A 14,919-nucleotide genomic window follows, 5' to 3' on the forward strand; every position below is an offset into this window, starting at 1 on the left:
GGCAGACAGACCTTCCTCTAGGAACTCAGCTACTTGGATGATGACACTTTGCTAGGGGCAAAAGCAATCTTAGCTTAACATTATCTCGACCCTCCAGGATCCCCTGAGTCTATTTTAACATATAAAACCTCCTTTGGAAACTTCCTTTATCTCTACCCCCTAAGTTATAGATTGGCAATCAGCAATCATACTCCAAGCTTATGGCCCCCTGATATACATCTGAAGGGTCTCATGACTGAGTTTTTACTCAACAGTAATAAATGACCTTTTCCTAACAGCAGCTAGCCCCTCAAGGTCCTGGAAACCTTGTTTCCAAAATACCTTAAAGACTTATTCTATCCCTAACCCCCTCCCAACCTGCAAGTGTATAATCAGTCACTCCTCATAATCCCTGGGCAGCTCTTTCTGCCCATGGGTCCTGTCTCTGTGCTTTAATAAAACCACCTTTTTGCACCAAAGATGTCTCAAGAATTCTTTCTCGGCCGTCGGCTCTGAACCCGAACACTCTCCCCTTTACTTTATATAAAAATAAGGCGTAGTAAGTACAAAGTACAGGGAGATATGGGGATGGGAGATGTGCCTGGGAGGGTTGTGGTCGGAGACCACAACCATTCAAACTCTCACCCTATGTCTAGGAGCCATCACAACCCTATTCACAGCTATCTGTGCTCTCACACCGATTCCAGGTTTGATGTACAGATAAGCACTGGTTTCCAGGACCCCAAGATTAGGGAGGGTGTTCCAAGAAGAAGTAAATGTTAGGCAAATCTTGGAGGCATCCCTGGGACATTTGAAAGTGAGAAAGAACCGTGCAGGGTATGTAGTTAGGCATGAGATGGACCAGATAGGGTGCTGGAGAATGAAGGTGGACAGAAAGACCAGGGCCGATCATACAGGTCTTGAAATCCAGGCAAAGCCCTTTATCGTCCATCCTGTAAGCAATGGGCACACTTTACAGAATTTTACACTGAGGAGTCAACACATAGTCTCTTGTGGCGTGGAGGCTAGATATGGGGACAAGTCGAGAGAATGGTCACCCATTGGGGAAAAGGATGAACCTGTCATAAAACCTCATGATCACTCTCCAAGACACCTTTGGGTCTGAGAGAAGCCAGAACCTAGAGCGTTTGGAGCGGCCCCAGTCTTGCCGTCTCCTGCTCTCCTGTCCTGTGGCCTGTCCTGTTCCCCCCTAAGGCTACCGGACAGTGCCTTGCACTTCTTTGCTCAAAGTTAAATGTTAAAAAAAAGGGGGGGGGGGCTACGTGTTAAATAATAAATGATTGAAAATAAGCATTTACATTCAAATATTCTAGCTTAAAATGTCATTTTACATTCATTATCTCATTTCATATGGATGTAGAAATCAAAAGACCTGGAAATTCCACGAGGTCTGGGAAAAGCAACCATGGATGTTAAGTGCTTCCAATGCAAGACTTCTCCAAAGGTTCCTTGTTTCATTATTTGTTAGCATCGGTCAAGCGACAGCACAGTTTGGGTTCCTCTCTAGATTGCATCCTGAAGGAGAAGTGACTGACTGCAAAGGCTACTCCCGAAGAGCCTCAGCGCTTTCATGGGCAAAGGTGACTGGGCTGGATATGATCCCTCTTGACACCTTGTGGCCCTTCAAGTAACTTCCGCATTTCCTGGGAACTAAGTCATTAAATTCAGTATTCCAAATACGATCCCTGTCAAAATAGCTGACAACTAGGGATTATTAACTACCTCTAATGCAGCATTTATTTTAGGAAACAAAGGCTTTGAAGTGACAGTCTGGTTGCTTCCTCCCCCTTTAAAGTGTCTGTTCACAGATTCCCCGTGGAAGCCCAGAAGCTGGATAAATCATGGTGAATACATTATTTGTCTTTTGTGTGCTGTTGGTTAAATCTACATCAGTGCTCTAGAAGCTGTGTGTACGTGTGCATGTGTGTGAAGGGGTGCATTTTCTTTTCAGTGTGTGCAAAGAATAAGATATGCTCAGGTGTCCGTGTTCCTACTTGTGCACGTGCACACACTCACGCACACGCACCCACACTTCCACGGCAGGTTTCTCTCAACAGCAATCCACGGTCCATAAGAGAATGAAACAGTCAATCCCATCGAGCCTCCTCCCAGGGGCTACATTCCCAGCCTTGCTTCACTCTTGGAGATCCTGCTCTGAGGTGGTACCTTGTTCAGTTGAAGTCTTAGTTGAGTTTGCCCCTCTGTTATGCTAGCTCTTAATCTAGAGAGGTTCAAAGGCAAGACCCAGGAAAATCAAAGAATGATTAAATAAATCAATGAATGACCTTAATAGAAATGAAGGAAGGTGGGTTTTACAAAGAGAGCACATTCAGAAGGGCAGCTATTTCTGGTAGAAAAGAAAACAAACATGTAGTAGACAGAACCACCAGGGCTCATACCTCCTGTCCACGTAGCCACTACTAGCAATGAGACCTTCAACAGGTGACATACTCTCTAGCCTTGGTTTTCCCATCAGTGAAATGGGGGATAATGTTATCTACTGCATATGTAGGTTGTGAGAATAAAATTAGGTAATAAAACATCTTGAACACTGTGCCGAGCATATAGTAGGCGCTCAACAAAAGCCGTTTTATTTATTTATTAAAAAAAATTTTTAATGTTTATTTTTGAGAGACATCCAGACAGAGAGACAGAGCATGAGTGGGGGAGGGGCAGAGAGAGACAGAGACACAAAATCCGAAGCAGGCTCTAGGCTCCAAGCTGTCAGCACAGAGCCCAATGTGGGACTCAAACTCACAAGCTGTGAGATCATGACCTGAGCTGAAGTCAGACAGTTAACTGACTGAGCCACCCAGATGCTCTTCAACAAAAGCCATTTTACAAATTGACTTTCTTTGGAGAAGATGCTTTCAACCAGAAAGATAATGTTTATTTGCAGTACAGAACAGAGAACAACAATTTGCCCATAGATGAAGAACAGAAAGTGGTGGGAAAAGGAAAGATTTCTAATGCTTCTTGACTAAGGCATTCATAATGTGGGTGTATTTATTGAGTCTAGGGTAGTATAACCCAACCGGACATTAATGTAGCATAAAGGTTTCCTCCTAATCTACATGCAATTTAAGTTGGAGGTAATTTTACCCACTAGTTAGGGAGGCTTCTCTTTTCAGAAAAGAATCCTAAGTGATATGTTTCAAATATGTTCATGATAAACAAAAGCAATCAACAGGAATTCTTTCATTCAGCCAGTCGAGTTTTCTCTGCTAGCTTTCTTTTCAGAATGCAATATAGGAAAAATGATCTCCTTTCCAAGAGGCTCAGGTTGGATTGAGAAAATTACAACGCACAGAAGAGGTCATAAGTCCTAATGAAAATGCCTGCATCTCATCATAAATGATGCACAACATTCAGAGATCACTGGCCGTGGTTTGTCATACCTCTCCCCACAAAAGTACAGAAAGGTATATTTAAAAGTTAGATAACCTAGGGACGCCTGGCTGGCGGTAGGTTTAAGCGTCTGACTTTGGCTCAGGTCATGATCTCATGACCCCATGTCATGCCCCGTCTCGGGCTCTGTGAGAACAGCTCCGAGCCTGGAGCCTGATTCAGATTCTGAGTCTCCTTCATTCTCTCTGGCCCTCCTCTACTCGTGCTCTGTCTCTGTCTCTCTCTCTCAAAAATAAATAAGCATTAAAAAAATTTTTTTAAGTTAGATAACCTAAAATTGCAACACTAAAGTCATGAACATTACCCAAAACAAATATCAAAAGTATTCATTGTGGGTTCTTACAAGCATTATGGTTATTATCGCAAACAGCATATTTTCTCTGTCATAAAGCAGTTTTGTTGGATTCATTTATTTTTAGAACCCAAGTACAGATTGCAAAGCACGCCCTGGACGCTAGGTGGCGCTATGGGTCCGCCTCACGTTACAGTACTTTCCCCACGTTAGATGGGCCAGCCCCATCCAAAGCCTGCTACTCGTTTCAGTAGTTAAAGTCCATGATGACGGTTTCTGTGGACTTCCGCTAACAACTGGCAGCAAAACACCACCATAGCATTTAGCTCTCAAACGGAGCTATCAATCTGTAAAGCCTTAATGGTCCTTCAAAGGCTATCTATTTGTATACAACTCCCACAAGCTCTACCATGATAAATTGATCATTTCTTCTCTAGACTGAGCCAAAGCCTCACTTTTAAGTATACCGGACATTTGGAATAAGTCTAGCAGTGAAATATTTTCGGCAGCGCCCCCACCCCCGACTTTCTATTTTCCAATTGTTGAATAAAAATTGACACGAAATTGGGGACTTGAAAGATCAGCTTGAAAACACCTGGAATAAACTGAAGGGACTGATGTGATTTAAAATCGTCGGCTTTACTTTCCCGGACACATCCATGTTATCGTTAGTTTAGTAAAGAAGGACACCCTGGGCGTTTAAAGAGGAATAAAGGAAGCTAGAAAGGACTAAACAATATTGATTCCACTGTCTGTGACCTGGCTGAAGAAATACAACATGGTGGGGCACCTGGGTGGCTCAGTGGGTTAAGCGTCCGACTTCAGCTCAGGTCACGATCTCGTGGTCCGTGAGTTCGAGCCCCGCGTCGGGCTCTGGGCTGACGGCTCGGAGCCCGGAGCCGGCTTCGGAGAGCCGGCTTCGGATTCTGTGTCTCCCCCTCTCTCTGCCCCTCCCCTGCTTGCGCTCTGTCTCCTTTCACCTCAAATATAAATAAGCATAAAAAGAAAAGAAATACAAAATGGTGCCATCCGACCCCATGTATCTGGACTAGTCTTGGCACACGTTCCCTCTGCAAGACGAGGGTTAGAAGTCAGGTGCTTGAAACCATGGTCTGGGAAAGCTTTAAGTGTGGAAGTACGTAACGAGCTTAACCTGTTTCTCTATATATACCCGTCGTCCTGGCCCCAGCAAGTAATGGCTTCCTCAGCAGTCGGAACATTTTCCTCACGTTCATTCATACTTGAACTCAAATAGGAGAGCAAAGTGGTACTGGGGGCAGGTGGAATTCTGAGACGATAGCCTTAGTTGGTTTCTACTCACTTGGCTTCCAAGGCACACATGAGACTGATAAGGTAGGAAGAAATGCCCAATGCGGACTCCTGTTGTGTAGTGAATCACCGAGTACCTAATTTCCTATTTGGAAAAGGAACGATGAATCCAGTCATATCAAGTACACCAAGGAGGGGGTGGGAAAAACCAATTCAGCTCAGAAGCTTGGCAAGAGGGAGACAGAGGCACTGTCCAGAGAATTTAAAATCAGTAATAAAACTGACTAAGGGTCTGTCTGCCTTTTCTTATTATCACGAACTAGCAGTTCTGTGCAAGGTCCACAGGGTGGATGCAACCATTCCCTCTGTGCCCATCCCCTTCGGAATCCCACGGATTAGAATGACTCTCCCACTTAGAATTTTCTAGCAAGCAGGAAAGTTGACTCTTCGGAAGAAGGAAAAGCTATACGGGAAAAGAGAAAGAATGAGTATTTTTCTAGCAGTTTGTGTCTGTCTATCCCAGACTTTCCCTACATATGCTATCTCATTAATCCTCAACAACAACAACAACATCAGCTATACCAGGCAGGTAACACCGCGCCCATTTTACGGATAAGAAAACAGACTCCGGAAAGTTGAACAATGTCTTCAAGGTCACAAGCCACTAATTGGTGGATTCAAGAGTCTAATAGTCATAATCTAATCGAATCCACCTCAAAAGCTCAGGTTTTCATCCAGCTGAGTAGCTAAGATCACAGACTGACATCTAACAGGTCCGAAACTTGGACAAGGTACTTGAGTACCTCAGTTGTAATGTGGGATGGCAATGGTACCCACTGGTTGAACTGTTGAGAGCTTGCCTGCGGTGATGTGGGGAAGCTCTCAGAACAGTCCTGGAATACAATAAACACATCAGAGATGGCAATAAGCGGCACGTGGCTTTCGTCATGCTAAACCTCACTGAAGAAATCCGAACAATGAATGTTTGGTCTTTTCCACGAGTTCAAGGATGCTGGCTATAGACTTTAGATACTTCGCACTTCTACCTGCAGCTCTGGTGGGCTCTGGTGGGTGGGGTCATCAACTCTGATGCTGAGGATACACACACACATATCAGGGACTCCGGCAGTCAGAGGGTGTACAATCTCACAGTCCCTTTGTCCCCATCCCCACCTCTCTGTGTCAGTTGGTTCCTGACTTCTTCTAGAACGTCCTCATTTGGTACACTCTGCCTCCTATTCTAAAGGAATAAATGGCAAGATTATATGTGTGGGGGTCAGGGGTTGGCAGAAGGGCACGGGGATACATTTGTTTCAGTTCATCCTATTCAATAATGGAGTGACTGCGAGACTGCTCATGAGAATACTGCTCTCTAAAAGATGATTTCCGAATATTTTGCCGCCTGAAATATACAAAAGTTAACACAGGATGATGTCTGAATAACAGGTCAGATTTCTGAGCTATACTGTAGTGTGTTGTGAAAAGCAATCGGAGTCCCTGCTCCTTGAATTCTTTGTATAAAAGTGGAAACCAAATAATGCCAATATTTCATTAAACATATTACTGGATTTGTCTATTACTTAAAAGTAACAACAAAATTTTGGGTTTTTTTTTCTTTAAACATGAAAACAATTGTAGAGAGTCTTATAGGGTACTAAAGCCTAATATTTATATAAAGCAATCAGACAGGATTATTGAGAGCACACATAAGATAATGCTTTTTGTTTGTTTGTTTTTGCTTTTGGACACCTGCATTATTGTAATGCACTTTTGCCATAATGCATGGCAAGAGATCAATATAAACACTGACATTTTTAATTATAATATGAATTTATTCCACATTTCACAGGGCTAGGTCCAATCTCTTCAGTAAATATCATTATTATAACAAATAACTATAATTTCTTTGTAACATAATCTTTGTTAACATAACACTTTATTTTACAATTTTAACTTAGTACAGGTAAACCCTTCTCCAGCGTGATGATGGTTGCCTTGTAAAGGTAGCAGGGTTTTTCAAGTATCCTTGTTGAGTTTTTACATATTTGGAAATACATGTCAGTCAATTTGTATGCAGAATGAAGCAAACAATAGGAGTCATTGTAAAATCTATCCCATGGCCTGAAGGAAACTCTGTGGTGGGAAGCTATGTGTTAATGAAGTGAGTTCAACATTTGCTGCTTGGTTGTGTGTTCTGTTTCTGCCTTTCCCCCATTCCCATCATGCACTGTAATAATGAGCATACAATCGAATCAGCTGTGTAAAGTACAAAGACAATGCAGAACATTCTCTCGGATCAGGTCTCATAAGAGTAACTGGAATAGTCACAGGGTCTTAACAACAACAACAACAAAAGTTTGTTCAACATTTGAAAAAGAGATGCCGGAAAAGGACCCCTTTCTTGTGTTAAGTTGGGGTGGCACAGGCCATATTCTGTTCCCTCCTTGCCTAACACTGTTCCCTCCCACCCACCATAAGACTTCAGCTTCTAGATAGCAAACATTTGAAAATATATATACAACTGATCAGATGAAACCTCTTAATACATATGTTCTAGGTCTATAAGGCTTAACGCCAGAATAAAGGATGTATAGTCTTGGCAAAACAAGCCACATCCATGCTAATGGTGGCATGGAAATTCTAAGGAGAAAGCATCATTAAGGCTTCTTTATTCTTAGCGTTTGTTTCTTCTATTTTTCTACTTGCTCCCATGTATTGAAGGTGAAGTTAAATTAGAACATATCCTTTAAGGTTACATTATTCAGAGATGTAGGTAGGCATTGAGTGGATGGAATCAGAATTCCCACGTCCTAGTTTGAGTATTTATGTTAATATACTCGGCCTCCCTTTGTCTTTCACCTTCCTTATGCTTTTCAGGCTCCGACAAGTTCTATGTGCAGATGTTCTGACTATCTGGAAAATTAAATGAAAGCCCAGAACTGACAGAGACCCTGAGACAGAGTGGTGATCTTCTCAAAGCTTTAAGACAAAGCATTACTGAGACTGTGGGGCCAATCAACACATCCCACTGCATCGGAGGTAGAAAATTAAGGAAAGGGTCAGTGTTAGATTGTGTGAGAAAAACATTTTTTCAAGGACATATATAGAGCGACATTTATCAAGGGAGAAACTTTGTGAGTCAGCAAAGATCAATGATTCTCACACAGTGTGCTGGCCATTAGAGCTATGCCCCTGAATTGGGCACAGAATCATATATACTGATCCCTAATCCGTATCTTTGAATGATTTAATTTCCTTTTTTTATAAGGGTATCTCAAAAATAACTTTGACATCCAGGCATGGCCAGAACACATGCTGGACATGTGCCAAGCTTTGGCCACCCCAACATGCTCTTTCTAGAAGAGAAAAGCTGGCCTGATGCTGGCTTGCAGACGTAGCTATGGCATCCATGAGGAAAGAGAACATGTTCTACTCTGCAGTCAGCCCAGGCTGGCTCTCATTACGCCCCAGCAGGATCATCAAATATCGAAAGAGGATGTTAGGAGCTTGGAAAGGGTCCAGAGGACTGGCACTGAAAGGAATAAATGTTTGAGAAATCATACTGAAGGGGCAGGCTGAATGGACCTGGGGTGCTTGCCCGGCTAACAGCTTGTGAGGACACAGAAAAGACGCCGGGGTGAGGCCTGTCCTAGGTAGTGAAGAGGCATCTGTCATGGCACAGAGGGCCCACAGAACAAGAGATAATGGCTTCAGAGGTGACTGTGAAATTTCCAAAGAGATTTGGGTCTGTCAGCCTTTGAAATGTATGTCCAAAGGACAGTACAGACAGCCTTTTCCCAACCCCTCCCCAAGATCAAGGATCATCAGAGATAATCCAGGTTAGAAAGATCAACTAGCCAGCCTCAGGGAGAAGGTGAAGTCTCATTTCAACACTTAGATCACTGTTATGGCGATGTGATGCTGTGATGTGATGTGATGTGATGTGATCACTACTCTGGGATTCTCTGATTTGACACGGGGATGTGTTACCTAACAAATGTGAAGTGGGTACATTCACAAGTGATTGAGTGTGCAAGTGTGAGCAAGTATGTATATGTACACGTGAGTGTGTGAGAGTCTGTGTGTATCACGGAGCGTAAGTGTATGTAAATGTCAGTGTCTACGTGCGTGTGTACGTGCGTGTGCGAGCGCGTCCGCATGTGTGTATTTGTGTGAGTGTGTGGACAGTGGAGGGTGTGGTGCTCATCTCCTTCCTTCCTTGAAACACAAATATAAACGTTCTTTGGGAACATTTTTCCAAGGAAAACTGGCACTTCTGTTTAGAGACACAGCCTCGCGGCACCCTTCTTGAAAGAAAGCATGGCTCTCATGTGGCCAAGAGCATTAGCGGCTGTCCCATCACCTGCTGCAGCAAGACCACAGATGGTATGATTGCCAATGGAATGGGGGTCCCATTCCCAGAGGTAGGCTTGTTCTCGGCCGAATCAGGGGCATGACATGAACTCCCCTTTCTACTGTCTACAAAGGTGGCCGCCCCCTTTCTTCTGAACACATGGCTTTCCACTTTATTATATAAGGAAAAAAGAGAAAGTTACATGTGCTCCAAGTTCAATGTGACCACTAGACAGTTTTGCTTTTATAACTAAGGAAAAGAAAAGGTTTTATTTTTTCATAGGAGGCACAGAAGTTCGGTTTAATTTCCAAAGATCTACATTCAGACAAATGCCAAAATATGCGGCTTCGTGGCAATAAAATTCCTGCCCCTTGTCTAGTCTACTCATTCTGGAGTGAATTCACAAAGAAAGTAATGTGTTTTCATCTCTCTGAATTTCAAAGAATATTGGACTCTACATGCTTTACAACTCACTTCTTTCCTGAGCTTTACATTTTAACTTACGTCTTTTGAACTTCCAGTCAGATAAGATTATGTATTTCTACAAATCTTGCCTCTGCTGTAGTTACCTGAGACCAAAAGATTACAAAATCAAGCAATGTTATCTTGACCTTTGTTGGCACACAAATGCCGACGGTAGACAGTCACTGTTGGCCCTAGGCTCCTCTGTAGCTCAGTCAGTTAAGGACTGTCTCTAGATTCTTTGGGGGTGAACAGTCATTATTGGCCTAGGCCTGGAGGGCCACTGTGGGCACCTCTGTATTTTTCTGCTGGAGCAGTATCAGGCACTTCCACATCCCCTTCTTGCAGTACTTCTGAGAAAGCTCCTACCATGACATGTAATGGCAAGTCAAAAGCTTTTACTGAAGAAATGGAAAAGGGATCAGATATGAACAATCTGAAAGAAAGCACAGTGCCTTCTCTAGGAACGGTAATGCCCCTTAATATGGCTGAAATGGCACAGGCATCCTAAAGCCAACTTTCTCAGCTCATAAGCACCCATTGGAATTATTTTAGGGATTGGTGATTGCTTTTGTTTGTTTGAAAGAGATCACGTGGTTTTCCATGATTTTCTAACGAGAGGTGGATTCATCTCTTATTACACATTCTGTTATTAAATAATTACTGGGAATCCTGGTATCCAAAGTGGGGGGGGGGGGAATATTTATTTGATAATGGTAGGTGTTGCATAGCCTAGTTGGTGTATGAATATTCACTCTTACAGTCAACAAGTCAACACCCGCCTTGGGTTACTGAACAAAGGGCAGTGTCATCAACACAACAAAGGGTTGTTACTTAGACATCTCAGTCGAGGGTCTGAGAACTGGGTGAGAAGAGATCCTCAACAGGTAACCATTGACTTTAGTCCTAAGTCATAGGAATGCAAAGCAAGGATCTTCTGAGCCGTATTTACTTCTTTAGTACAAGAACAGGCAAATACTACAACCAGTCACAAGCCACAGAAGAGAGTCTCAGAGGCTAGCCTTCTAGTCCAGAGCCCTGACAGCCTATCTACCATATGGATGTGGGCCAGAATTTCTGCTGGTTGGGGCTTTCTCATGTTGCTATATTTTGAAGAATAAAGAGTATGCCATCAGGTGAATAAAGAGTTGGTAATGCGAAAGCACAAAAATCCTGTCTTGTTTTTATTTCAGAAGTTTATCCCAGGAAACTGCTATCATTTTAACCCAGGGACCCTTACAATTAAAGGGGTTTAGGATGAAGCAACTATAAAGGTAATTAGGAAAAAAAGCAAAACAAAACAAAGAACACAAAACCTCCCCGTGATACTGAGGGTAATGTCATAGCAAGGTACATGTCCTTGGAAAATCATTTATATTAATGCAATCTCCTGACAGCTAAATTTCTCCCCTTTCTGGATTCAATTTTTAAATTTTTAAATATCAGTAAATGTAATTTTTTGAAATAGCTCTGAATCAACTAAGAAACTAATTTTATCTCAGTGAGGTTAATTACATTATTTATTTATTAATTCCTTGTCCTATTGTTTCTTCTTTTTTTTTACCCCCAAAGTGTTTGAGCTGGATACATTTAGTTATGAAAGCATTTAACATTTTAAATTAAGACACAAAGAAATCTAAATGACACTTGAGATGCCCTTGAGAGAAGCCTCTCACCTCTCGTGTTTATAGATAACTCATAGATTCATAAATCAAATCCTGTGCACATTTAAGCCAGACCAAAAACTAAACAGCACCATGTCTCCCCCTAGAAAAAAAATGCAATTATTCTGCTTAGTTATGTTTTTAAAATCGCTTGACATTTTAAATAATTGATGAATATGTAATTTGCTAATCAGTAACGGACAGTTCCCATGGAGGTACCCTCACTAGTTTTATAATTTACTATTTCAGAAGAGTTTTATGAATGCAAAGATTAAAGCTGGGAAGTGGAGAGAAATCACTCCAGGACGACATTATCCTATTTAACACCCGTAATACTTAACACTAACAACAATTAAGTTTCACAAATTAAGTCAATGTACTGAATTCCTATTGGGTGAGTTATACACAGACATTTATGTGTCATGATTATTCCCCAGAGACAACCATGTACCCAAGTGAACATCAGAGCAACATACTCTTACTGTAAAGGATTAAATGATATTTTAGTTTATGCCTTTATTTCTTGTCTCTTTTCTCCAAGCGATAATAGAGATCTTATTTACCATGCATGAACACTTACATTCTCTTTCTGAGAACATTTCTGATGTTGTTGGTGTAAGAGAGGAAAATCATTTATTTAAAGATCGCCCTATTAATCTACAGTTTTTGGTAAATATCTAGATTATCTGGTCGGTCAATTTGTCTTTATAGCCTAAGAAAGAAGACTGGCTGCCATGTTCAACCCAGATGAGTTGGTATATGAATATTTATAAGGACATCGATAACCACAGTGTCTTACAATCATGCTCCAAGCTAAATAGAAATAAAAGCAAAACGGCCACAAATATTACAGTCTAATAGGATAAGAGCTGAAAGATACGTACAAATTCATTGACAACATCTGTGCAAGTGTTATAGACAAAACATTTAAAAAGAAATCTACATGAAACAAAGTAGATAAATTTATCAAATGTTGATAAATTTTCAGAGACAGTATAAAAGTACACAAAACATGGAAGAGAGGAAGAGCTTTTTAAAAAAAAAAATAACCACTAAGCCAATACATAGAGTACAAATTTACTACATTAATATTACAGAATGATGGGAACCAGAGACAAAAAAACGATTTGGTAACAAACAGCAAAGAAAGTTTCACCAGTCACAGAGAAGAAAGACTTTCCCTTCCGGATGAGAACACAGACCGCCACAACTCACCCCCTCCACCCATACACACATAGAAAAATAAAAGCAAACGCAAGAGTTGTCTACGGCAACACAGGACAGACAGACGTGGAAGCGCCTGGCATGTTGCATCACACGAAGTCAATCACGATTGGCTAACGGTGATGGTACCTGGCTCTGTTGCGGGTCACTGGTTTGCCTGAGAGGCGTCACTGATGGAGGGGGCACACCTGATGTGGACGCAGACCGGCCTAATTTGCAGCTTACTTTCGCTTCTGTGAAAAGGAGGGGAAAAGGCAAAGTATTAGCTGAGCAGGGTCTGCAGCGACCAATGGCGTTCAGGCTCCCGTATTGTTTTGCAGCGCGCTCTTTCAGTGCATTGAATACTGCAGATGCTTGCTGGTACCTGGCAGGTCGTGACAGTCTCAAGACAACTGACTTGAAAACGAGCTTTATTTGCACTCAGCTCCCGGAAATAAAGAACGAGCCAAGGGAACAAGCAGAGGCCTTGTTCCCTCAGGCATTTTACCTCATTTGGGGTTAGTTTTTATAGAGCGCCCCATTCAGGAAAAAAAAGCAAGTGACATGAACATTTCCTCCAGCTCTGGTCCAGAGGTCTTGAAATGTCTTTTCTACCTGCTCCAAAATATTTCCTCTCTCCCTCCCTTCCTTTCTCTCTCTCTGTCTCTCTTTTTTTTTTTCCCTTCTTCTAATCTTGAAATCTAGAACCTGGGGCGTGGGCTGAAAGGTAGTCCTTCTCTAATTTATCTCTATTCACTTTCAAGTTGACAACCATCTTCTAAGACGTTTGGTATTTTTCATAATGATAGTATTTTTCCAAGTTATAAAAACATTCCCCTAACTCTTCTTCGATTTCAGAAGCTCAAATGAGTTTCCCAGGCCATTGATGGGATACTTTGGAGATTAGAATTTGGGAATGGAAGAGTTCCCTTCATCCAAGAGGGTACAGATCGGATCTTAATTTCAATGTTAATATAGATGAAGACGTTTGAGAAGAAAATACTTTTGTCACAGACTTTTACATTGGCTGTAACTTTTTGAGTGCCAGGTATATTCCAGCTTCTGTCTGGGCTATATTTGAATTTTCTCTAATCTGAAAGATATTCCATAGAGTTACACAGTTAGCCAGAAAAGCTGCCAATTTCGACACATACTTACATACACATGTATATATTGGAAACCTCCTTGCTGACCCCCATAATCTCTCTGCTCAAAACCAACTTAGACACCATTTTCCTAGACTAAGCTTCCTAAATTACTTTGAAGCCACCCACCTTATTCCAAGTTTTCTGATTATTCCATATTTCATGAGAAAAACTTCAAACCCCTTTGACTAATTTTCAGAGGCCTCCTGTGATCTGCTCAGATCCACTCTGTTTCCACTGTTCTCCCCAAAGCACATGCAACTGTCTTCCCCTGTCAGTTTCTGCATTTGATCCTGCTTCTGTCCGTCACCTCAGGGTGTGCCCTTGTGTGGACTTCCGTCAGACTAAGTCTTACCCATTTCCGAAGACCAACTTCAGCAAGTCCTTCCTACTGCGAAGCATCCTGAGTCTCTCTTCTGAAACTGCCTTAGCACTTATACAGTGTTTGCAATGCCTGCTGTGGCTTTGAGCATTTATGTCGGTGTGGGCCACGCAGTAAGTGTTCAATTAATACGCATTTTTCTTTCACTGAAGACACTCAGTTTAACCTAGGAAAGGTCAAGGCAACTCCTAAAAACAAATGGAGGCAATGCAAGTAATGTAGAATATGCTTTAAGGCCTGAGTTCAAGGCCTAGCTCCCCACTTACAAAGGCAGTGATTCTCATTCAAAAGCTTTGTGATGTTCTAGGGTCCATTTCAGAGGAGGCATGAGGTTGGAAACTCTCCCTGCCTTACTTTTATGCAGATGATTCTAGTCTACTCAACCACTTTTGAAAGGTGTTTAAATATAGCAGTATCATACAATGGCATAAACTATCACTGTAACTTAGAAGTTAATCTCATTTCCCAGGAGGCATAAATCCTTGCATACCTCAGCAAATCATCTTTTATTATATAAAATAACGGGTAAAGCATCTATCACAATCCTGGTTGACGTGTATTTAGAACGGGGCCAATGTTTCCATGTATCCCTTTGCTGTGGTAGCACATTTAGTCACATGGAATCAGAAAATTCACTATTTTTTCCTAGGAAAGGACAGCAAATAATATTTCTTTACTTAAGGTCCTCTTCCAGTTTATATTAAAGAGATTATCTGATGAGTGACACAATTCGAGGCCTT

The 14,919-nt window shown here is 41.8% G+C and overlaps 1 protein-coding gene across 5 annotated transcripts in view; it reads right to left on the reverse strand.

The window, feature by feature from the left end:
• NYAP2 (neuronal tyrosine-phosphorylated phosphoinositide-3-kinase adaptor 2) overlaps positions 1–14,919 on the reverse strand; it is a 254,263-nt gene that overhangs the window by 31,419 nt on the left and 207,925 nt on the right. For all 5 annotated transcript variants that reach the window (XM_078450827.2, XM_078450826.2, XM_060623921.3 and 2 more), the window contains exon 5: positions 12,803–12,906. In XM_078450827.2, coding sequence (XP_078306953.1) covers positions 12,803–12,906 — 104 coding nt within the window. The remainder of the gene's footprint in view (positions 1–12,802; positions 12,907–14,919) is intronic.

Source organism: Panthera onca, chromosome C1 (assembly GCF_046562875.1).
Source record: "Panthera onca isolate mPanOnc1 chromosome C1, mPanOnc1 haplotype 2, whole genome shotgun sequence".
Lineage (NCBI taxonomy): Eukaryota > Metazoa > Chordata > Mammalia > Carnivora > Felidae > Panthera > Panthera onca.